The following is a 25,199-nucleotide window of genomic DNA, read 5'->3' as shown; positions in this document are numbered from 1 at the left end:
GTTTTCAGTTATAAAGCAGCAATGATTGAAGGAGTGTAATTGAGGGTTCCGACTAACTTTGACAGCTGATTTGAAGCCTACAGCTGGACAGGTACATCTGACCTAACTTCAGAAACATGCCTCTAATGCAAAAACCCCTTGCATCCATTAACTTCTTAGTTTTAATAGCTAATTCCCACACTGCATGTGCAAAATACTTTGGCACTTTGTAAATTTAGTGCACATTTATTGTTTACCATTTGCAAGCGTTCTCTGTGATTTTGTCAAAATCCAAGACTACATCATAAGATATGACGGGCGTGGTGGCAAAGACGGTGTGACAATCTTAAAGCTCTTTATCTGGGCATATGAGTGGTAAAAATAACTCTTCATCAAACATCAGGAATTTTTGTTTAAATTCTTAGATAAAGGCAGTTTAGTCTTTGGGAAGACTGTTTCAGTCACGTGTCAATTTTAGCCTCTTCTTTACTGTTCTCCAAAAGATTAGAAAGAAACATAAGAATTTATATAGCATTCACATCCTCAAACAACTTTAAAACACTTTACAATCAAATCTATACTTCTGAAATAAAGTTACTATGGCAATGTTGTAAATATAGCAGCCAATTTACGTACATCGAGCTCCCTCGAGTTGCCATGGGACAAATGATTGGATAATGATCAGTCTGAAGAAGGGTATGTCATGGGCCTCCTCCATTATCATAGTGAGGCCCACTGTAAATTGGAGGAACAGCACCTCATGTTTCGCTAGGGCAGCTTACACCCCAGCTGTATGAACATTGATTTCTCTAACTTTAGATAGTTCCTCTGTCCCTCTCTTTCCCCTCCCCCTTCCCAGTTCTCCCACTGTCTTCTTGTCTCCAACTACATCCTTTCTTTGTCCCGCCCCCTCCCCTGACATCAGTCTGAAGAATGGTCTCGACCCGAAACGCCACCCATTCCTTCTCTCCTGAGATGCTGCCTGACCCGCTGAGTTACTCCAGCTTTTTGTGATACCTTCGATTGGTACCAGCATCTGCAGTTATTTTCCTACACAGTCTGAAGAAGGGTCTCGACCCGAAACGTCACCCATTCCTTCTCTCCAGAGGTGCTGCTTGTCCCACTGAGTTACTCCAGCATTTTGTGTCTATCATTGGGTAATGACTGGTGGATGGATAAATGTTGTTCAGAATATCAGGAAGAATTTCTCCCAACCTCTGAAAAATAATATCATAGGATCTTCTGCATACAAATGAGAGGACAAAGGAAGATCTTATTTTAACATGCCATCTGAAAGATATAATCTCCAAAAGTGTGGCAGTAATGACCTGAGATCTCTGGGGCAACAAGAGTGTGACTATACACTACAAAATAATGGCCCTACTTGTTTACATCCTGCACTTAAAAATTGAATATAAACAAAATATTTTTTGTTATTGGCTCGACTGCACCAGACCTCATTACCTTTTCTTCTCCCTTCCCCCCCCCCCCCCTCCCCTTTCCAATATGGACCCATTCTCCCACTATCCCATCCTCCTTGTCCCTCCCCACCATCCCCTTCCATCTCTCTCTCTCCCTCTGGCTTTGCATTTTATTCCACTTTTAAATTTCTCCTCGCCTTATCAACATGGCACGGTGGCGCAGCGGTAGAGCTGCTGCCTTGCAGCGCCAGAGCCCTGGGTTCGATCCTGACTACGGGTACTGTCTGTACGGTGTTTGTACGTTCTCCCCGTGACCTGCGTGGGTTTTCTCCGAGATCTTCGGTTTCCTCCCATGCGTCAACGACTTACAGGGTTGTAGGTTAATTGGCTTGGTTATAAATGTAAAATTGTCCCTGTTGTGTGTAGGGTAATGTTAATGTGCGGGGGTCACTGGTCGGTGAGGACTCGGTGGGCGAAGGGCCGGTTTCTGCGCTGTATCTCTAAACTAAACTTAATATCCTTTTGTCTCCTTGTCTCCTTTTATCTCCTTTCCATCTCTGAATTTGTCCACAGATGTGCTAATCAAAAACTCCCTCGCCTGTATCCAACAATTAATTGCCAGGCTGTGTCTTGCCCCCACTTCTTTTCCAGCTTTTACAATCACAATCACTTTCACAATCAGTCAGATAGCTGCTGCCCGACCCCAAACGTCACCTATCCATGTCCTCCGGAGATGCTGCCTGACCCGCTGTGTTATCCCAGGACTTTGCTTTCTGTCTATCTCTCAGTCTGTTGCTTTTTTGCATCTCGCAATAAGGTCTCGAAGAATGTGATCGAATTGTTAGCAATTTGTCTTCTTTTGTCAAATTGATCAAAAATTGCCTTACATTTATTTAATTGAAGACTGACCAAATCATGCTGCCTCAGACTTGCTGAAAGATGATTATATATGTGCTCAGCCTGTTCCTACATGTAACTTACTGATTTATTTGGTCTTTAGTTACAACAAATGAGAACCATTCAATCTCATATCACTTAGGATTTGTCCCAGGATATTATTCAAGTAAACAAAGAGAGGGAAGGAGGAATCTAATCATTGGTCCATACATAATTAATATGTCCTCCCATACAATCTGGTAACATGAACAATGGTTATTACTAGTCTACCAAATATATCTATTCATTGGATCTGACTCAAATGCATTGGATAAATTGACCGGAGTACACAGTTTGAAATTCCCTCCCAGACTAATGGTTCTAAATCTTGCTTTTCACTTATGATGCTGTAGCAAGTAAACATTGAATGTTTAAAGCTTGTTGATGGATTATGTTGCATGTGTAGGATTATTTATGGATCATAAATTAACACTGCCACAATCCAGAAACAATGAAAAAACAAACTTGTCAGTACAAAGGGCAGTCTCACCTAATTAAATGCTATCTACTAAGTAGCAACCAAGCCCATGCACACGAACATATGGCAAGGTAAAATAACAGAAAATGGATTAAGTTGATGAAACTACATACTTTATGTGAGAAAGTTACATATTATTTAAGAGCAAACTATAAACTTGCTGATCACCAACTGATGACTATATTTTAGATCGCCTTTGATATCAAAATTCAGATGGAATTAGAAAGGGGCAAAAGCTGGAAAAGAGGTGGGGGTTCAGACAAAACCAAGCAAGTGGTAGGTAGATACAGGTGGGGGGGGGGGGTCATTGGCAGATAGGTGGAGTAAGCGATAAAGGCTGCAGGTGAAAAGGAGACAAAAGGCTGTCAGGTAAGGAGAGAGTAGGAGTGAAATGTGAAGCCAGAGGGTGGTGGAAAGGGGGGTGGGGTGGGGTGGGGGTGCAAGGTAGAAAGGGGCAGAATAGCTGGTGATGTTGTGCAGTTCAGACTTGGCTGACAATGTCTCAGCCATATGGTTCAGTCTTGGCAGTTGGAGGAATTTAGATCAGGTTTCATGTAATGTCGCTAAAACTATAATAACCTGTTGCTATTCAAGGGAGTTAACAAGGCTGGTTTAAAATCTGCGCAGTGAAATATTGTAATATTTTTTGATCTATTTAAAACTGCATTGAGGAAACACAATGCTCTTTCAGTGCACAAACAAAACTGTTTGGTGGAATTTCCAAATTGAAAGAAATGCTCCGAATCGGATTACAAATAAAACAAATGGAATAGGTAGGTACGAGGAACTGCAGATACTGGTTTAGACAAAAAGGCACGAACAGCTGGGGCAACTTAACGTGTCAGGCAGCATCTCTGGAGAACATGAATAGGCAAAGTTTCAGGTCGGGATCCTTCTTTAGACTGTTTGGATGCTTGGCATGGAGCAAAGATAATAGAGCAGAGCAAGATAGACCACTCGACCCTAAAAACCGTAGTACGTCATGACGCCATTTTAGTACGCAGAAACTTGCAGAAACATTTCAAAAGAAAAATAACAAGAATCTGTGAATTGATAGATGTGATATATTCTGCATTTTAATGATATCATCACACATACTGTTCCCCCAAAACACTGATTACACTGCGAGAGGCATAGCGAACGGCGGGTTTTGCCTACTAAAATGGCGGCCGTTCTGCTCCTTTGCGTACTGCACCAGTATAGGCGATTTCAACGGAGTGGTCCATCTTGCTCCTCTAGTGTCTTTGGCATGGAGCTCCCTGTTTATGACCACCCAGTGTAAGAGCAGATGTCAGGCAAGTCTGGGAAGGAACTCTTGCACCAAGGGAACAAGGGTTTGTTTGAAATTTACTGCCAATTCATGCATGTGGAAAACAATTAAATGTAGTCATTTTGTACTTTAGTGACGGGCATCGTGTGCCACAATGAAAAATATAACATCCAAGACTTCTTTGTAAGTGCAGTGTTTGCATTTTCTGGGTGAAATTGTGATGCATTGTCTTGGCTTACTGAAAGGTATTCTAATTGTTTTGTCTGAGGCTTGCACAGATATTTCAGACATGTAGCATTCCTGGTCTGAGTGTTCAGCTCTGGTATTTTGTAATGGATGCACCTTCGTTCTGGAGAACTACAGCAAGCTTTACAGTTGCAGAGCAGTCCTGACCTACCATCTACCTCATTGGACACACTCAGACTATCTTTAATTGGACTTTCCTGGACTTTATCTTGCACTAAATGTTATTCCCTTTATCTTGTATCTGTACACTGAGGGTGGCTTGATTGTAATCATGTAGAGTTTTTCCGCTGACTGGATAGCACGCACCAAAAAACTTTTCACCGTACCTCAGTACATGTGACAGTAAACTAAACTAAAGCTGATTGCCCCTTTATGCTCCTGCAAGGCTAAACTAGGTCTGTGGTGGAAGGGTGTGACAGGGTAGGGAGGTTGGCAGGGGAGGTAGTGTCCAGCAAGGGATTAGAGTTGGAATGAAGTAATGATGTGGGAGGAAGTGTCGTCAAGAGTCAAGTGTGTCTTAATGTCGTAGGTAACACTGAGACCAAACCATTAAATTCTTATTTGCAGGGAGCATTGAATCTGTTGGGTGACTGGACAGGGTGATTGATGGTGATGGGGAAATCAGAGTATGTTCCATGTTTGTAGTAGAGGGCGGGGAACAACAGTCAGTCCTATGATTATGCGAGGATAGTAAATCCCAACTGGTGGGATGGTGGGAGGAGAGGAAGGTGGTGAGGGAATAGGCGGAAGGTAAGATGAGATATAGAAGCAGGAAGCAAAGAGTGGCAAGTTTTTTTAACTTGCAATCACGTAGCCTCTTTAGCATGGAACAACCACCAGGTGTTACAGCGGTACAATCAAATGCAAGTGGAAAGATTGCTGGTCCAATCAAAACAAGGCCTCAGGGTCAATTTTGTTTGGATTTCAAGCATATCTATTCCGAGGAAGAGAATATTTAATGTGGTAATTTGTGCAACCAGGCAAGAATCATATAACATTCTCACCAGAAATAACAGCAACTTTTCAATTCACATAACCTGTGGGGCATATAAATCTATATATGCTGCTGAATTATCAATGGCCCTATAACGAAAAGAAAGTGAAGGTGATTTAAAGTAGTTTCAAAGAGCAAAAATATAACCTAAATGTCAGATGTTGCACGAACCAGTCAGTCACTGACATTGTAGGCAACAAGTCAAGTTGGTTTGTGTGTTCAGCTCAGTGGCGGCTCAGAAACAATTTTGACGGAAATGTTTTGTAGACTTTCCCATTTGACCTTTCCGAAAATAGAAGCCAAACATCCCAACTGGTGTCCATGTTCTTCCAACCTATCATTTTAGAGACCATATAATGGTGAGGAAAGGGGTGGAAGGCGATAAGGGAGGCTTTGGAGGCATTACGGTGGGAGGAGATGCTGTGGAGCTGTGAGGGAAGACATGTGCACCTGTACTCCCACTGGTGTTGTGACTGGAGAAAGGAAGACATATAAGGGATCCCAGTGCCATGCCATAGATAGTGTGCGCAAGGGTCGGGGGAGGTGAGGCCACATGGGTGATATAGAGGCCACATGGGCATTTAGCTTAAGTAGGAGAGGACTGAGATTGCATTGAGGATTGTGCAGGTGATGAAAAATGAGGTTGAGGTTGGGTGTGGGGAGGAAAGCAAGTGCCCCGCTGGGGATTTATGGAGTCAGGAATCAGGAAGCAGTTTTTCAAGATGGTTGGGGAAATCAAGGCCTCATGGATCAAGATCATGATCATGGGAGATTCTGTGCAAGCCCTCTGACTGTGAATTGTGGTGCTATTATGATCCAAGTGGTCTGGAATTTCTTTAACATTTATTTTTCTGGCTTTGTGTCCAATGTGTCCTGGTTCACAATTGCAGAGAGCTGAATAAATCAAGTTTTAAATTACTGCACAAGGCTCTCAACATTGTTCAAGATATAGTAAGATCGCAAGATTTCAGTTTTAATTAATACAAAGAGCTTTAAGGAGAGGTTGGACAAACTTGCATTGTTTTCCCAGGAAAGTCAGAGGCCGAAGGGCAACTTGATACAACTATACAAAGTTATGAGAGGTGTAGATAGGGTAAATATTCCGGGTCTTTTTCCCAGGGTGGATATGTCAAATACCTGATGGCATAGGTTTAAGGTGAGAGAGGGAAGGTTTAAAGGATATTTGCGAGGAAAGTTTTTTTTACACATAGAAAGTGATCGGTGTCAAGAACATGCTGCCAGAGGAGGTGTGGAATCAGATGTGATAGCAACATATAAGGGGCACTTAGACAAGGTACTTGAGCAGGCAGGGAATGGAAAGATACAGACCATGCATTGCCAAATTGGTATCCTGAACAACACAGACCTTGTGGATTGGAGGACCTGTTCTTGTGGTGTATTCTTTTCCGTTCTACATCCAGAGTTTAGATGTCAAGTATTTGAGGCAACGTAAATCGATGGCGTTTGACATAAAAAACATCAACCAAATCAAGAGATGTTCTGGTGGAACCTGAACAAGGACCAGCCTGAAATGGGAAGCCCTCCCACATCAGGATGAGCTGCGTCCATGTCAGTGATTAGTGGATGCACTTAGACACAAAATCCTGGAGTAACTCAGTGGGACAGGCAGCATCTCTGGAGAGAAGGAATGGGTGACGTTTCGGGTCGAGACCCTCCTTCAGACGTGCGTACACTTCACTTGGGGTAAACTAGTGGAATGGGTGGGCCTGTTTGCAGTGGTCTACGACTGGGATATCTCCTTTCTGGCCAAAAACATCAGAGACAGACTTATCCATCTCCTTCTTTCATCCATCACTGCAGAACCATCTCAAATTGTTTACCAGGTGGGAAAAGAAACAGAAGCCAATGACAAATTGGACATTTCTCCTCATCCAGTGCATCTGTTGCTTTGCAGAAAATGCTGACCAAGAAAGCCCGGACATTCTTGAAGACTGGAACTTCAAGTCTGCTGCCTCTTCATTCACCGACATTAACCTGATGGATTGCATCACCACTGAATGACTTGAGCACTGCGATTCAGAATTCTACTCAGATGGGTGAGCTCCCGTTCCTCTCTTGTCATCTCCTCCTTGGACTGATAAGAATCATCTTGTTACTCTCTTGCTCGTTTCTTGGGCTTATGCTCCAGTTGCATTTTGGATTTTTAAAAATTAACGTAATCCATTATATTGTCTCAAAGTATAACATCAGTTAGAATAATATAAGAGACCATAAAATAACCAGATAGAGTTCATCCCGCATAGAGTGGGAAGATTTCATCCATCAGGAAATTAAGGATTGGCAAGAGGTATGTTTGGGAAGATTCCCAGGCGACGGGTGTGAGCTGATTTTCCAGTCGCTGTGAATGGGTGAACTGGAACGTCAATATGCAGAAAAAGAAGGTGCAGAGTTTTTCTCCCTTGATGGAGAGCTTACTTAGTTTCAAGTGGTTTTATTTTACAGTTAGTATTATTTTAATTAGTTACCTTTATTCAGACTAACATCGCCACTGCTTCCAAGCTGGTCACATTAGAATTCACATTTGTCCTCCTTATCCTGACCTCTGTTCTTATACGTCGTTGCCCTGTATCAGTTCCAAATCTAGAAGCATGCGTGTTTACTTTTGTTCTTGATTTCGCAAGTCTGGTCCAGTTAGGCAGGCGCCATTTTGCCCATTTCACGTGCAAAAATGATTTAACAGCTCCGAATTTCTATGTGATCTTTGGCAAACATTGGTGTGACGTGGTCGGGAGAGCAATGTAGTTTTGTAGACATTGTGCATAATCTGGTTACACTAGTCCCCATTCAAGGAAGATCTCTAGCCTCTGATGGGCAAGGTTTAAGGGAGATCTGCAGGGTAGATCTTTTACACACTGGGTGGTGGGTGTCTGGAATGTGCTGCCAGGGGTGGTGGTGGATATAGATAAAATAGTGGCATTTAACAGGCTTTTAGTTAAGCACATTGATATGCAGAGAGTGCAGTTTATCTTGGCATTATGTTCGGCACAGACATTGTAGGCCGAAGTGACGTCTCGGGTTGGGACCACCTCTTCAGTTCCTTCATCAGGGAGCAGGTATCTGAAGAAGGGCCCTGACCTGAATAGTCACTTATGCATGTTCTTCAGGAATGCTGCCTGACCCGCTGAGTTACTCCAGCGCTTTGTTTCCTTTTGTGTAAACCAGTATCTGCAGTTCCTTGTTTCTACATTTGGACTGATATTTTTGTTCTTCAATTGAAGTCATTAGGAAGGAAAACTCATAGAGACACTGAATAGATCTCCAGGTTGATATTTTTTTTAGATAGCCAAGCTGAGAATGCAAATTTTATAAGGTATCATAAAATGTTGGAGTAACTCAGCAGGTCAGGCAGCATCTTGGAGAGAAGGAATGGGTGTCGTTTCGGGTCGAGACCCTTCTTCAGACTGAAGAAGGGTCTCGACCCGAAACATCACCCATTCCTTCTCTCCAAGATGCTGCCTGACCTGCTGAGTTACTCCAGCATTTTGTGATACCTTCGATTTGTACCAGCATCTGCAGTTATTTTCCTATTCGCATTCAAGAGAGAGCTAGATAGAGCTCTTAAGGATAGCGGAGTCAGGGGGTATGGGGAGAAGGCAGGAACGGGGTGCTGATTGAGAATGATCAGCCATGATCACATTGAATGGTGGTGCTGGCTGGAAGGGCCGAATGGCCTCCTCCTGCACCTATTGTCTATTGTCTTTTGTCTATGCAAATTTTATAATATCATTTAACATAAGAGATGGCACTCAACCTGTCTTGATTATAACTTTGGAGAAGATCTATATGGGGTGCTGGATTTGGACGGCAGAACAATAAAAGATAAATGTTGCGAAGAATACCTTGAATGACAGTATCAGCAAACGAAACTGACAATAGAATGTAAGATGCAGGAGGCAAAGAGTGGCAAGTTAAAAAAAAATGCAATCATGTAGCCTCTCCAGCATAGAAAAACCACCAGGTCTTACAGCGGTAAAATCAAATGAAAGTGGAAAGATTGCTGGTCCAATCAAAACAAGGTCTCAGGGTCAATTGTGTTTGGATTTCAAGCATATCTATACCAAGGAAGAGAATATTCAATGTGGTGATTTGTGCAACCAGGCAAGAATCATATAACATTCTCACCAGAAATAACAGCAATGTTTGAATTTACATAACCTGTGGGGCATATAAATCTATATATGCTGCTGAATTATCAATGGCCCTATAACAAAAGGAAAGTGAAAATAATTTAAAGCAGCTGGAATTTACATGGCCTCATCTGGATTCTAGTTTCAAAGAGCAAAAATCTATATACAAAAACTCTCGTTTGTTGGTTTGTTTGTTCCTGAACTACAGCCAAAACGGTACATGATAGCGCGACAATTTTAGGCCCACCTTACTCACAGTCGTCCCTTTGGTGCTAATGGAAGAAGTTTCATTGAAATCGGTGTTATCTTTTTTAAGTTATTCACATTTTAAAGTTTAAATCTATCTCCTAGGGAGAAAGGGGGAGGGATGGAGGGGGGTGGAGGGAGTGGTGGGAGGGAGGGGGAGGAGGGATAAGGGGGATGGAGTGGGGTGGAGGGGAAGGGGAGGGGGAAGGGAGGGGGGAGGGGGAGGGGGTGGAGGGAGGGGGGGAGGGTGAGGGGGAGGGGAAGGGGGAGGGGGGGAGGGAGGGGAGAGGGGAGAAGGGAGGGGGGTGGAGGGTGGGGGGGAGGGCTGGGAGGGGGGCGGAGGGGAGGGGGAGGAGGGACGGATGGAGGGGGGGAGGGTCGGGAGGGAGGCAGAGGGGAGGAGGGGGAGGGGGGAGGGGAGGGGGAGGGAGGGGGGAAAGGGGGAGGGAGGGGAAGGGAGAGTGGAGGGGGGAGGGGGGAGAGGGGAGGGGGGAGGAGAGGGTGATGGATCAATGCAGGAGAGGTTTGGGCCCAATGGGACCACTTGGTCTAGTGTAACCTAAATGTCTGATGTTGCAAAAACCGGTCAGTCATTGACATTGTAGGCAACAAGTCAAGTTGGTTTGTGTGTTCAACTCGGTGGCAGCTCAGAAACAATCTTGACGGAAATGTTTTGTATACTTTCGCATTTAACCTCTCCTAAACTAGAAGTCAAACATATCCATGTTCTTCCAACCTATCATTTCTAATTTTGCTTCCAGCAATATAAATTTTTATTGAGCTTTATTGTCATTCGATACCGAGATACCGAACAAAATTACATTTCCAGCATTCACAGAACCCAACAAAAAAGAAAAGAACACAAGACACACGACCCCAACACAAACATCCTTCCCAGTGAGGGGGTGTTTGGAGTCACATCCATCACAGTGACTCCAAACACCCCCTCCCTGTGATGGAAGGCAACAAAACTTCCGCTCTCTTCCCCCCCACGCCCACGGACAGACAGCTCGACCCTTACCGAGGCGACCGACCCGCACAGCCCCCGCAAGGGGATGGAAGGCCCCGCGGCCGAGCCGCACCGGGCACTGAAACGTCCCGCGGCCGTACCAGGCGATTGAAGGCCCCGCGGCCGAGCCATACCGGGCGATAAAGCTCATGCACCAATGTTCTCCCTCACCAGAATGCAACAAGAGGTTAACCAACAGGCAGAGACAAAGGAGCAGGCAGGATAGTTCATAAAGTTGCATTTTTGCTCTTCGAGTAATAAAAGTGCACCTTATTTGTATTGCTTCTTAACGCTACTGAGCGAAAGCTTGAACTACTGAGCTCCTTATTCTAAGATAGACACAAAATGCTGGAGTAACTCAATGGGACAGGCAGCATCTCTGGAGAGAAGGAATGGGTGACGTTTCGGGTCGAGACCCTTCTTCAGACTTCAGACTCCCTATTCTTAGACTGTGGCCCTAGTTTTAGGCAATCCAGCCAAGGGAAACATCTTAACGTGATCCCTGCATCTATCCTGACAAGCTTCATAAGACTTATGTACGTGTTAATGAGATCACGTCTCATTATTCTGAATTCAAGAGAACATAAAACCAGTCTGCTCAATATCTGCACATATCATAAACACACCATCTCCCTTCTACAGCTGCTCTACAATTCCACTTTCTCTCTCCTGTTTTTAAACAGTGGGTCTACATTTTCTTCCTCTCGATCTATGGGTACTGACAGCTCCACAGTTCTCGTGAAGCCAAGGTCCTGCCTTTACAGCAAAGTCATCCTCCATCATGTTCTGTGAACTGCTGCAGAAGCTACGGAAATTTGGAAGATCACAACCAGTGCACACGTTAAATGCTCTAATGTAACACTGCATTATTCCGGTAGCCGTTGTATAGTGGCGGTGCAATCTTTTCCAAAACCTCAGGTTCATTAATGACCTTCATGGAAGTAAACGTGCCATCCTTTGTCAGTCAGGCCTTTGCGTGACTCCAGATCAATTGCAGACCCTGCAAACCACTCAGTTGTATGAAAGAATAAAATAGGTGGGTGGCACAGGGTGGCAGTAGAGTTGCTGCCTTGCAGCGTCAGAGACCCTGGTTCGATCCTGTCCATGGGTGCTGTCTGTACGAGGTTTGCACGTTCTCCCTGTGATCGCGTAGGTTTTCTAGATTTTAGAGATACAGCGCGGAAACAGGCCCTTCGGCCCACCGGGTCCGCGCCGCCCAGCGATCCCCACACATTAACACTATCCTACGCACACTAGGGACAATTTTTACATTTTACAAAGCCTGTACGTCTTTGGAGTGTGGGAGGAAACCGAAGATCTCGGAGAAAACCCACGCAGGTCACGGGGAGAACGTACAAACTCCGTACAGACGGCGCCCGTAGTCAGGATCGAACCTGAGTCTCCGGCGCTGCATTCGCTGTAAGGCAGCAACTCTGCCGCTGTGCCACCATGCCGCGCCTCCCGGTGCTCCAGTTAACACCCACACTCCAAAGATGTCGGCTAATTGGCTTCTGTAAATTGTTGTGAGCACGTGGGATGGTGCTAGTGTATGGGTGATTGCCGGTCGCCGCAGACTCGGTGGGCCGAAGGGGCTGTATCTCCAAACCAAAGGACACACCACCAGGCCAGAGGTGTTTCTATAATTCACCTTGGGTTCCTCCTGAGATTCAATCGCAGAAGCCAGCTTCCAACAAATTTGAATCACTCCGTGTGATATCAACAAATGACTGAGAGCACTGGATGTAGGAAAGGCGACCGACCCAGATTACTCTAAATGCATTCAAGAGAGAGCTAGATAGAGCTCTTAAGGATAGCGGAGTCAGGGGGTATGGGGAGAAGGCAGAAACGGGGTGCTGATTGAGAATGATCAGTGTTAAGGTCTCTTAGTTGGAATTTAATGTGCAATGGAACATCTATCATTCAACATCTAATATGTTTGCAAATGTTCACAGCATCTTCAATTCACTCCATGGTCTCAAGCAAGGGCCTTGACCCATGAAATAGTAACTTGATCAGGATTGCTACGGCATTGGGTTATATTTCATTACCTGATGGTCAAATGCGACCAACTCCTTTTCATGAATGATGAGGAAGGAACCACACTAACATTCTTTGGAGATGTATTAAATGTTGACCCAGATCATATTTTACACATTCCATCTGCTCGCTTAAAACATATTCAGTGTCACTCTTTTAGGTCAGGGTCTAGTTTACAGCGCATGTTGTCAGTATCATGTCATAACATAGCATGTGTAAAATCATGAGAGGAAAAGGTTGGATAGACATATGGTCTCATTGCCCAGATTAGGGGAATCGAGGAGATGGGTTTAAGGTGAAGGGTGCAAGATTTCATAGGAATGTGAGGGGTAACGCTTTCACACAAAGGGTGGTGGGTGTATGGCACGAGCTGTGGAGGAGGTAGTTGAGGTAGGACAATTGCAATGTTTAAGAAACAGTTAAACAGGTACATGAATAGGACAGGTTTAGAGGGATATGGGCCAAACACAGTCAGATGGGACTAGTGTAGATGGGACATGTTGGTCTGGCAAAACGAATAATCCAGAAAAGCTCTAGAGCTAAAGAAGCTGGAAAATCTTTGGCTGCCTCGCCAACAGTCTGTCTGTCCCATCCTTCTTTGTTGTTTGTTTGTATGTGTTAAATGTATGTTTTTAGTGTTCTTTAGCTTGTTTTATGTGGGGGGTTTGGGTTGGGGGGGGGGGGGGGGGGTTGGGGGAAACTTTTTCTAATCTCTTATCACGACAGGGATGCATTTTTTTTCCGTATCATATCTCTGTCCGCACTGCGGCCTAACATTGAGGAGTTGGCGGCCTTTGCTGGAGACCGACTTTGAGAGCTCCACCGCGGGGGCCTGCGGACTTACCATCGCAGAGCTCGCGATCCCTGTCGGGCATCGACTTTGCGGCTACAACCGCGGGTGCTTGCGGACATTAACATCGTGGAGCTCGCGATCTCTGGTTAGAGACAGACATCAGGAACTCCAAGCCATGGGGGCTTCGACTGCCCCGATGCAGGAGATTCGATCGCCCCCACGTGGGAGCTACGATCGCCCCGACGCGGCAGCTTCAACCGCTTGCTGCGGGAGCTTTCATTACCCAAACGAATGGTTCAACTGCCCCGACCGCGGGAGAAAATATAAGAGGAAGAAGTTTGGACTATTGTCTTCCATCACAGTGAGGAATGTAGGGAATCCGCTGTGGTGGATGTTTATGTTAACCTTTATGTAGTTGTGTGTCTTGTTGCTTTTTTTTTAGTATGGCTGCATGGTAATTCAAATCTCACTGTACCTTAATTAGTACATGGGACAATAAACTGACCTTGAAACCTTGAAACCTTGACCTTGAAACATCATGTTCAGTTTCATCAACATTTCTATTCAGTTTATTACCTAGGGCTCTTTATTCAAGTGCGTGATCCAGCTAAAACACCAGGGAGACAATGGTGCAGAGATTTATGCTTACTCATCATATAATGCAGTTATACCAGCAAAAGAGCCATTTTAATCCAGAGCAGATACAATATCTGTGATCTTGTAAAATTATTGGGAATTTGGTTTAAAAGTTCAAGATAAATCAACAATCTGAATGAGGAAACTGTTTAGATATAAACAGTGCAATCAATAATTGTGCAATGTTCTATAATATTGTTAGATCGCTTGTAATGAAGAACAAAGATTTTTTAATGAGATATTAACTGAACACTGTAAAATGCAACAGTTTAGGAAAAGCCTGAAGAAACCTCATCGGATAATTCCTGCAGGAATGTATTTGACCAACCAGAAAATGAATTAAGCATATATTGAAATGATCTTGAACTGCACATCAGGATTTCCCCGGGTTTGTTTGGGTCGTGGAGCCACCTATCAGAAAATCAATGTTATCTGAAGCAGATTTAGGAATCGTGTTTCGCCATCGATTTTTATCATGGTCTCTATGATGGATGGAGTGAGCAAAGAGAGCATTTGGGCCGAGTGGCCTGCTTCTGTGCTCTGCATCATTTTAAATGACGTGCATGAGCCTTTCATTAATTCAGTGTACACTGCTGAGAGAAAGAACGTCCAAATTGCCGTGTAGAATGGAGGGAGATAATTAGTTGCTGCAATTGCCTGGGAACTCTAGAGGGAAATGCAAGCCAATATAGAAGGCTTACAAAGAAGAAAGAACAAAGAATCGTGAATAAAGATGAAGACCGCTAAAGTAGAAGGAAATGTGTATGGCCTCGAGAAATAAAGGAAAGAGAAAGCTATATATAACATTCAACAGGAGACATGCACATCATTCCCCCTCAGGCCTCACTATACATGTGATTAGTTCAGCTTGTGTGCAACCTAAATTATAAACTTCAGAGAAGTGCTATTTGTGGAGACCACCACAATCTTAATAGGGTTTGTAACTGAACTGTGGGAATCAAGATAAGATATTGTATTACTTCCTAAGGGACTTTCTACCTCAGCAGATACTCTCTGATGTGAGGTTTTCCCTTCCTATTTCCCAAACACCTCTGTTCATCTTCTTGTGGTCAATTGCCACCAGCTGCAAATTACAACTTGACCCAAATGCCAACACCAGGCACAATGCTTAAGTTTCATAATCTCACTTGTAATACGATTTGTTACAGTAACTGTGGGCGGCACGGTAGCGCAGCGGTAGAGTTGCTGCTTTAGAGTGAATGCAGCGCCGGAGACTCAGGTTCGATCCTGACTACGGGTGCTGCACTGTAAGGAGTTTGTACGTTCTCCCCGTGACCTGCGTGGGTTTTCTCCGAGATCTTCGGTTTCCTCCCACACTCCAAAGACGTACAGGTATGTAGGTTAATTGGCTGGGTAAATGTAAAAATTGTCCCTAGTGGGTGTAGGATAGTGTTAATGTACGGGGATCACTGGGCGGCACGGACTTGGAGGGCTGAAAAGGCCTGTTTCCGGCTGTATATATATGAATATGAATATGAAGTATTGCCTTTTTTTTAGCCATCATATCCAATTGACAAGTCATGTGTATCTCTGCAAACTCGAGATTTCTTTGTGTATTTTTATATGATTCTTCACATTGCTTTTTTGACTGTAGGTTATTTAATGTCATTGCTATATTAGGAATTGCCAGGCACTGATTGAACATAGACAATGCATCTCACAGATTAGAATCCAATTGGGACATCATCTGTCAGTATAAGCCTTTAGAAATATATTTACTCGAGTTATATGGATGTTGTCTAGATTATGAAATTTTAATCATTATTAACCAACAAGACAGCTTCAAGGCTATTTAAAAAAATGAACCCTGAGGCATTACTTAACCCTTAAAGAAACATATTTTTGAGGAATTTTATCCATACTTCAACATAATTCACAGTTTTGCTAACTTTACACATGATTCTTTCCTGCAAGATCTGGAAATCTGATACATAGGCACTAGGACTCAACAACTTTTCATTTTAGAAACAGAGAAAATAGCTGCAGGATAGTTGCAGGAGTAGGCCATTCAGCCCTTCGAGCCAGCATCGCCATTCAACATGATTATTGCCGATCATCCAAAATCAGTATCCCGTTCCTGCTTTCTTCCCATGTCCCTTGATTCCGTTAGCCCTTAGAGCTAAATCTAACTCTCTCTTGAAAACATCTGTGAATTGGCCTCCACTGCCTTCTGTGGCAGAGAATTCCACAGATTCACAACTCTCTGGCTGAAAATGTTTTTCCTCATCTCAGTCCCAAAATGGCCGACCCCTTATTCTTAAACTGTCACCTCTGGTTCTGGACTCTCCCAACATCGGGAACATTTTTCCTCCATCTGGCCTGTCCAATCCCTTAAGAATTTTACATGTTTCTATAAGATCCCCTCTCATCCTTCTAAATTCCAGTGAATATAAGCACAGTCGATCCATTCTTTTTAATATTTATGCAATTTTTGGCCTCTTCAAAATTGTATAAAATATCTGACAAAGACTTCAAAATTATACAATGCAATATTAATGAATTTACATTTTACTTGCTGGTGGAATATGCTTCATTTAATATTATGACATGAATTGAAAGAGGAAAAAAATGGCTGGCAAGAGAAGAATAATGTGAGAAAATGTTAATTTTCCACTTATGGCAGATAAATTAAAAAGCAGTTTATCTAAATGGTGACAAACAGTTGGTGTCTGAGATTCAAAGATATCTGAGTATCTTATTTCTTAATTTGCAAAATGCTAGTGTATAGGTTCAGCACTGTCAGAAAGCTAACAGGTTGTTTTTGTTAGTGCATATTATGTTTAAGGAAGAAGACAAAAAAAGCTGGAGTAACTCAGCGGGACAGGCCGCATCTCTAGAGAGGAGACATTTTGGGTCGAGACCCTTCTTCATTTTAAGGAAGTTACACTTCAGTTATAAAGGTCATTGACGAGACTTGTGTGACTTCTGTGGAGTAGTAGTCTCTTTATTTAAGGAAGCATGTAAATTCATTGGAAGCTGTTCATGAGAAGGTGCACAGGAATAATAGTTGTCCTTCGACAAACACACTAAACACATCACCAAGACAGCCTTCTTCCACCTCAAAAACATTGCCCGTCTCCGTCCGTCACTCTCCTCCACAGCTGCAGAAACCCTCATCCACGCCTTCATCACCTCCCGTCTGGACTACTGTAACAGCCTCCTCTATGGTTCGCCCTCAAAAATCATCAATAAACTCCAATACATCCAGAACTCCGCTACCCGTCTACTCACCCACTCCCCGACCCGTGACCATATCACCCCTGTCCTTTACAAGCTCCACTGGCTCCCCATCCCCCAGTGAATCCAGTACAAAATCCTCCTCATGACCTACAAAGCCCTCCATAACCTGGCCCCATCCTACCTGACTGACCTCCTCCACAGACACACTCCCACCCGCACCCTCCGCTCTGCTGCTGCCAACCTCCTGTCCCCCCCCATCCGGACCAAACTCAGATCCTGGGGGGACAGGGCTTTCTCCATCGCTGCTCCCACCCTCTGGAACTCACTACCCCAAACCGTCAGAGACTCCTCCTCACTCACCACATTCAAAACATCACTGAAGTCTCACCTGTTCAGCACTGCCTTCAACCACTGACCGTCACCTCACCTTATTCTTCCTTTTCTGTTTGTCTACTTATTTATTTTATTTTTTTCTATGTTTTAGTAAACCCTGTAAAGCGTCTTTGAGTTTTTAAAAAAGCGCTATACAAATGTAATGCATTATTATTATTATTATTAACTAGACCAAGTGGACCCTTTGGGCACAAACCTCTCCTGCATTGGTGCAGCACCCTCTCCTCCCCCCCCCCTCCCCCTCTGAGGAGGAAAGGGTGCTGAACCAACTGAATGGTTTCCCCCAAAATCAGAGAAACCCCTCCCCTCAAATATCCTTCTTCTTATCTAAATCGTAGAAACATAGAAACATAGAAAATAGGTGCAGGAGGAGGCCAATTGGCCCTTCGAGCCAGCACCACCATTCATTGTGATCATGGCTGATCATCCACAATCAGTAACCCGTGCCTGCCTTCTCCCCATACCCCTTGATTCCACTAGCCCCTAGAGCTCTATCTAACTCTCTTTTAAATTCATCCAGTGAATTGGCCTCCACTGCCTTCTGTGGCAAAGAATTCCACAAATTCACAACTCTCTGGGTGAAAAAGTTTCTTCTCACGTCAGTTTTAAATGGCCTCCCCTTTATTCTTAGAAATTCCATGCCAGGCCTCACCTGAAGGCAGCTACAGATATATTTTCCACCTGGTTGCATCAAATAGGATTAGATGAGTTTGAATGGGATGGTCCTCCACAGATTCACTCCTGGCTTTTTGTCAACACCATAGGAAGGGCCGCTGAAAGGAGGATGGAAAATTCAACAATGAATGAATGCACTGAGATAGTTTTGTTCCCCAGTAGTTTTAGTTTGGCTTGGTTGCAACTGGCTCAGATATCCTCAGCAAGGCAAGCTTCGCGGGGATAGGGTGGAGATGGGAAGGAGAGGGGAAGATACTCTCGGATAAAAAAATATTCAAAAGGGATCTGAAAATTCAATGGTTCTGAACATTAGAAAACCGTAGTTGCAGCATGTTTAAACGTACCTCTACAGAATTCTTCCAATCTGTTCTTGAAAACACTTCTGACTCCAAACTGTCATCATTTGGGCATTTGTTTTCGAGAGTGGAAGAAAAATAAAAATGAAAATGAATAGGCTGCCATTTGCAAACAAGTAAGGATAGAAAAATAAGTATTTGAGAAGTAGCATGAAGAGACAACCTTTCTATTCATACTGCCAGAAAGTAATAGCGCCACACTGCATGGAAACAGGCCCTTCAGCTCAACTTGCCCATGCAGACCAATATGCCCTATCTGCACTCGTCCCTTCTGCCCACGTTGTGATTGTACCTGTCTGTCCACTACTTCCTCCGGCAGCTTGTTCCATACAGCTGCCACCCATTGTGTAAAAAGGTTGCCCCTCAGGTTCCAATGAAATCTTTCCCCCCTCACCTTAGACCTGTGTCTGGTTCTCAATGCCCCTGACTCTGTGAATTTATTCTATTTATTCCTCTCATGATGTTGTACGCCTTTATACGAGGTCCATATCACCTCTCATCCTCCTGTGCTCCGAGGAATAAAGTCCTAGTCTACTCAACCTTTCCTTATATTTCAGGCCCTCGAGTGTTGTCAACATCCTTGTAAATCTGCTTTGCACCCTGTCCACTTAACAACATCCTTCCTATAAAAGGGTGATCAAAACAGAATACAATACTCTAAATGTGGCCTCACTAATGCCTTGTATACTGTAACATGACCTCCCAACTACTAACCTCAATAATCTGACTGATGGAGGCCAATGTGCTGAAAGTCTTCTTGAGCACTTTCATGGAACTATACACCTGCACTCCCGAGGCCCATTGCTCTACACTCCTCAAAACCCTGATATTGACTGTGTTGGTCCAGGTCCGGTTTAACTTTCCAAAATGCAGCATCTCGCACTTCTCTGTATTAAACTCCATCAACCATTCGCCAGCCCACCTGCCCAACCGATCAAGATCCTGCTTCTAGGCTAAATAAAGCTCATAGCATGCGTTTGAAACCATCTGTTGGTCTTTCTTTTTTATTCAAACCAATGAAACTCGCAACACAAATGAAACTTGATATTTGTCAATAAATCCTAATGCACCATGGGTGTGGCGGTGGGGAGTGGGAGAGGAGGGGCAGCAGTGGATGTAAGAAAATAACTGCAGATGCTGGTACAAATTGAAGGTATTTACTCAGAAAATGCTGGAGTAACTCAGCAGGTCAGGCAGCATCTCAGGAGAGAAGGAATGGGAAGCAGCAGTGGGATCACTGACCATTCAGTGCTGAGCCTGCAACCAAATGCATCCATTACACTTTTGAAAATACTGTGGCCTTTTGATAAAGACTGGAGAGTGTGCGATCAGGAGTTAGGTCAGCATGGAATTATTAGATGTTGTTGATGGGGGGGGGCAGGCAAGGATCAGGATAAACATTTTCAAAGTTGTTATGTGTAGGAAGGAAGTGCAGATGCTGGTTTAAACCGAAGATAGACACAATATTCCGGAGTAACTCAGCGGGACAGGCAGCCTCTCTGGAGAGAAGGAATGGGTGATGTCTCGGGTCGTGACCCAGTTGTTGTTATGCTGTTTCGGATTGGGATCAGCAGATCAGCAGGGCGGTCATGGTGGCGCAGTGGTAGAGTTGCTGCCTTACCGCTCTTACAGTGCCAGAGACCCGGGTTCGATCCCGACTACGGGTGCCGTCTGTACGGAGTTTGTACGTTCTCCCCGTGACCTGCGTGGGTTTTCTCCGAGATCTTCGGTTTCCTCCCACACTCCAAAGACGTACAGGTTTGTAGGTTAATTGGCTTGGTAAATGTACAAAATTGTCCCTAGTGGGTGTAGGATATTGTTAATGTGCGGGGATCGCTGGGCGGCACGGACCTGGTGGGCCGAAGGGCCTGTTTCCGCGCAATCTCTAAATCTAAATCTAAACTAAACTGAATCGGTGGGGAAATACGATACGATACGATATGATACGAAATGACAAAACTTTATTTATCCGAGGAGGGAAATTGATCAAGGATTTCATGGATTGGCAGGGTTAAAGCAGGGGAGCAGAGATTTGTCAAATCAATGGATGGTGGCTTCAGGATTGTGCAGGTCCTGTGCGAGGCATCATGGATATGCAGAGTCAACAGTCAGTGTTAGGAGCAGTGGAATATAATTCGGTGTTAGGGTCCTCGTGGGATCTGGGTGGTGACTGTGCGGGTATGGCCAAAAGGATGAAGTGCGGCACAGTGGTGCAGCAGTAAAGTTGCTGCCTTAGAGTGCAAAGACGCAGGTTTAATCCAGTCTTTGGGTGCTGTTTGTACAGTTTGTACATTCTCGCTGTGGCCACAAGGGTTTTCACTGGGTGCTTTGGTTTCCTCCCACACCCCAAAGACACACAGGTTTGTAGGTTAATTGGCTTCTGTAAAATCATAAATTGTCCCTAGTGTTCAGGATAGTGCGAGTGTAAGGGGTGATCGCTGGCCTGTTTCCAAGCTGTGTCACTAAAGTCTAAATAGACAATAGACAATAGACAATAGGTGCAGGAGTAGGCCATTCAGCCCTTCGAGCCAGCACCGCCATTCAATGTGATCATGGCTGATCATTCTCAATCAGTACCCCGTTCCTGCCTTTTCCCCATACCCCCTGACTCCGATATCCTTAAGAGCTCTATCTAGCTCTCTCTTGAATGTATTCAGAGAATTGGCCTCCACTGCCCTCTGAGGCAGAGAATTCCACAGATTCACAACTCTCTGACTCAAAAAGTTTTTCCTCATCTCTGTTCTAAATGGCCTACCCCTTATTCTTAAACTGTGGCCCCTGGTTCTGGACTCCCCCAACATTGGGAATATGTTTCCTGCCTCTAATGTGTCCAACCCCTTAATAATCTTATACGTTTCGATAAGATCCCTTCTCACCCTTACAATTTAATTACTTGGCAAGAGTCTCGGTCTCCACTTGTTGGCAAATCCAGGTTGTTTCAGGGATGTCAAGTTATCGGGGCAGCCAGAATGTGGTCCACGTTCTCCTGTAATATTCCAAAAGGAATTTTTGCAGAAGGAATACCATCATCCCAAGTGCCCTCAATGCAGAAATCATCCAGGGTGGAAATGTAACCTGGGCAAAGAAGCACCCAGATGTAAATATCTGGGGTACACTGATAAAGCAATATTGCATTTCTATGCACCTATCTTGTGATGTATGCCATGGCATAATACAAATTGCACCGACTATTTAATATTTCTACCATTATGAAAAATCTGCGATCAATCCATGACGAAAGTAGAAATATAGGAATGGTGTTTCAAAGGCTTTCAGAAAATGATCGCAGTGTCTGGGTTTATTGTTGCATTTTAGTCAAAGCACAACACTTTAGTAATGGAAGATAGACACAAAATACTGGAGTAACTCAGCGGGACGGGCAGCATCTCTGGAGAGAAGGAATGGGTGGCGTTTCGGGTCGAAACCCTTCCTCAGACTGCCTGTCCTACTGAGTTACTCCAGTATTTTGTGTCCATCTTCAGTGTAAAACAACATCTACAGTTCCTTCTTACAGTTTAGTAATGGGTTGCGCACAACTGTTAAAACACATTCCAATCTATTGGTCAGAAATACTGAATAATACCTTGGCCAAGAAAAGAATTATTGGAGTGGAAATCATCTCAAAGTGTCTGTTTTAGATTCATTTCATGTAACTTTCTTCGAAGCAAGATCAAACAATGTATTTGTGTGCCTGGAGCAAACTTTGTAGCCTTGCCTGATTTAAATTCGAGCTTTTTCGAACTCAAAGCATGCAACCAGCAGCAATCAACCTCTGCATTCGCCCAGATCAATATTGGATCAAATTGCTGTTGGGCATAATATTACAGTTTTGTTATCCTTGAGTCAGTATATACTAGCTGCTAACCTTTTACATTTCTTTGAAACATTATTTGACCCCAAGTGTTTACAAGTTGGATTTGTGCATGGAAAAAGGGTACCATTTGATCTGTCAGCTCCTTGTAACATGCTGTTACAACACAGAATGGAAGTATGTAGCCGACAACTAACAGGACATAACAAGGAAAGGATGACCCCGGGGCTAAAGCAAAGAGCTACAGTAATTACCTTTCACCACAAATCCTTTGTTGCTGTAAGAGTCTTTCCCGCAGGCTATTTATGTTACCATCACATCACTTCTTGGCCAAATCAAAGGTTAAGGTAGCACACATCAGAAAATGAGTGTGAAAATCAGACACAGGGGAGCACAGATGGAAGATCATTGCAAAGTATAAGAAAATAACTGCAGATACTGGTACAAATCGAAGGTATCTATTCACAAAATGCTGGAGTAACTCAGCAGGTCAGGCAGCATCTCAGGAGAGAAGGAATGGGTGACGTTTCGGGTCGAGACCTCACGCATTCCTTCTCTCCTGAGACGCTGCCTGACCTGCTGAGTTACTCCAGCATTTTGTGAATAAATACCGAAGATCATTGCAAAACTTCACATTAATAGAAATAGGACATGCTTTTAATCAGGTAGTAAACAACAGGACTTTAGAAGAGCTTAGATATTTTCAAAGGGTTTATTTTCCCTGCATGTAATGCATTCGGCCAAGTGATGAATCAGGTAGAATTGCCATCATGTAAGTTAGCTGCGCCTCGGTAATTGGAGGAACATCCACCCGCATTCTGAAAGCATGCATGCACGTTGGAGCTGAAAGGATCCACGTTTTTATCACACTCAAATAGTCAAACAGCACTTCACTTTCTCATAACAACATTAATGATTTAGATGTGTAGGAAGGAACTGCAGGTGCTGGTTTACACCAAAGATGGACGTACAATGCTGGAGTAATTCAGCAGGTCAGGCAGTACCTCTGGAGAAAAGGGAATGATTTAGAATTCCTTTACAACAATCTTAGATAATAGCCACATCCCCAGAAGGAAACTATCGACGTAGATGTGATTTTTAAAGCACTCTCTGATTTTATAAAAACAAGAATGTTTTCAGAATGGAAACGGTCTGATCATCTTCAGCATTGTCAATCGTTGGCCGAGTCATTCCAGGTGAAATTCGGTGGAGTTGGTCTTGTGGTCCCTGAGGGAAGTGACAAGCCTCCTTTCTCTCTGATCTAGCCTGAATGGTCATCAGTCATGAATTTAATCGTTGGGTTCTAAGAAGCATTCGTCGGCACTGGGCCTGTACTCGCTGGAGTTTAGAAGAATGAGGAAGGACCTAATTGAAGCCTACAGAATAGTGAAAGGCTTGGATGGATGTGGATGTGGAGAGGATCTTTCCACCGGTGGGAGAGTTCAGGACCAGAGATCATAGCCTCAGAATAAAAAGGATGTTCCTTTAGGAAGGAGATGAGGAGGAATTTCTTCAGTCAGAGGGTGATGAATCTGTAGAACTATTTGCCACAGAAGGCTGTAGAGGCAAAGTCAGTGAATATATTTAAGGTGGCGATTGATAGATGTTTGATTGGTACGGGTGTCAGAGTTGACGGGGAGAAGGCAGGAGAATGGGGTTAGGAGGGAGAGATAGATCAGCCATGATTGAATGGCGGAGTGGACAGAATGGTCCAATTCTACTGCTATCACTTATGACCCTATGACCTTAAGCGTTTACCAGCTTGACCGCTCTGCAGCTGGTATTGGTCTCTTGCTGGAGCAGTTCCCATTGATGGCTCTGTTTCTTTTCTGTCACCTATTTCTTTCTCTCATGGGATTGCTGGAATATGAACACACTTGCCCGATCCGTGTACGTCCGGTGGGGTTGGCCTTCACCTGGCCTAAGCTTCACAATCACTTCCTGCAGTCGCATTCAACTTTTGCAACCTTACGGCCTGTCTAGAGAGAGCTAGATAGAGCTCTTAAGGATAGCAGAGTTAGGGGGTACGGGGAGAAGGCAGGAACGGGGTACTGATTGAGAATGATCAGCCATGATCACATTGAATGGTGGTGCTGGCTCGAAGGGCCGAATGGCCTACTCCTGCACCTATTGTCTATTGTCATTCGGAATGTTCTAGACGCAGTGAATAGGCCTCGGACGACTTGAACTGAGGTTGTACCCCTGCTTGCCCTGAAAGCATTTTGACCTCTAGAAATAGAGTCATAGAGTTGTACAGTACAGAAATACATTCAACCCAGCTTGCCCTGGTAGTCCAATATATCCACGAGTTCCACCGGCCTGCATTTGGACAATATCCCTCTTCACCTTTCCTATCCATGTACCTGTCCAAATGCCCTTTAAACGTTGCTATAGTTTCTGCCTCAACTACTTCTTCCGACAACCCATTCCACATACCCACCACCCTCTGTGTGAAAAATATGTCCCTCAGATTTCGATTAAATCGTTCCCCTCTCAGCTTAAACTTATGTTCTCTGGTTCCAGATTCCCTTGCTCTGGGTGAAAGACTCTTGCATCTACCCTATCTATTC

At 44.1% G+C, this 25,199-nt stretch overlaps 1 protein-coding gene across 3 annotated transcripts in view; it reads left to right on the top strand.

Annotated features, from left to right (window-relative positions):
- LOC144600787 (uncharacterized) overlaps nt 1-25,199 on the top strand; it is a 134,291-nt gene that overhangs the window by 91,704 nt on the left and 17,388 nt on the right. For 2 of the 3 annotated variants that reach the window (XM_078412695.1, XM_078412682.1), the window contains one exon: nt 7,240-7,381. The exons of the other annotated variant lie outside the window; for it this stretch is intronic. In XM_078412695.1, the coding sequence (XP_078268821.1) occupies nt 7,240-7,346 (107 nt within the window). In that variant the 3' untranslated portion in view covers nt 7,347-7,381. The remainder of the gene's footprint in view (nt 1-7,239; nt 7,382-25,199) is intronic. 3 annotated transcript variants of the gene reach the window in all.

This window comes from Rhinoraja longicauda, chromosome 1 (genome assembly GCF_053455715.1).
Source record: "Rhinoraja longicauda isolate Sanriku21f chromosome 1, sRhiLon1.1, whole genome shotgun sequence".
Classification (NCBI taxonomy): Eukaryota; Metazoa; Chordata; class Chondrichthyes; order Rajiformes; family Arhynchobatidae; genus Rhinoraja; species Rhinoraja longicauda.
Note: the sequence above shows the minus strand (reverse complement) of the source record. Positions and strands in the feature narration are given on the sequence as shown.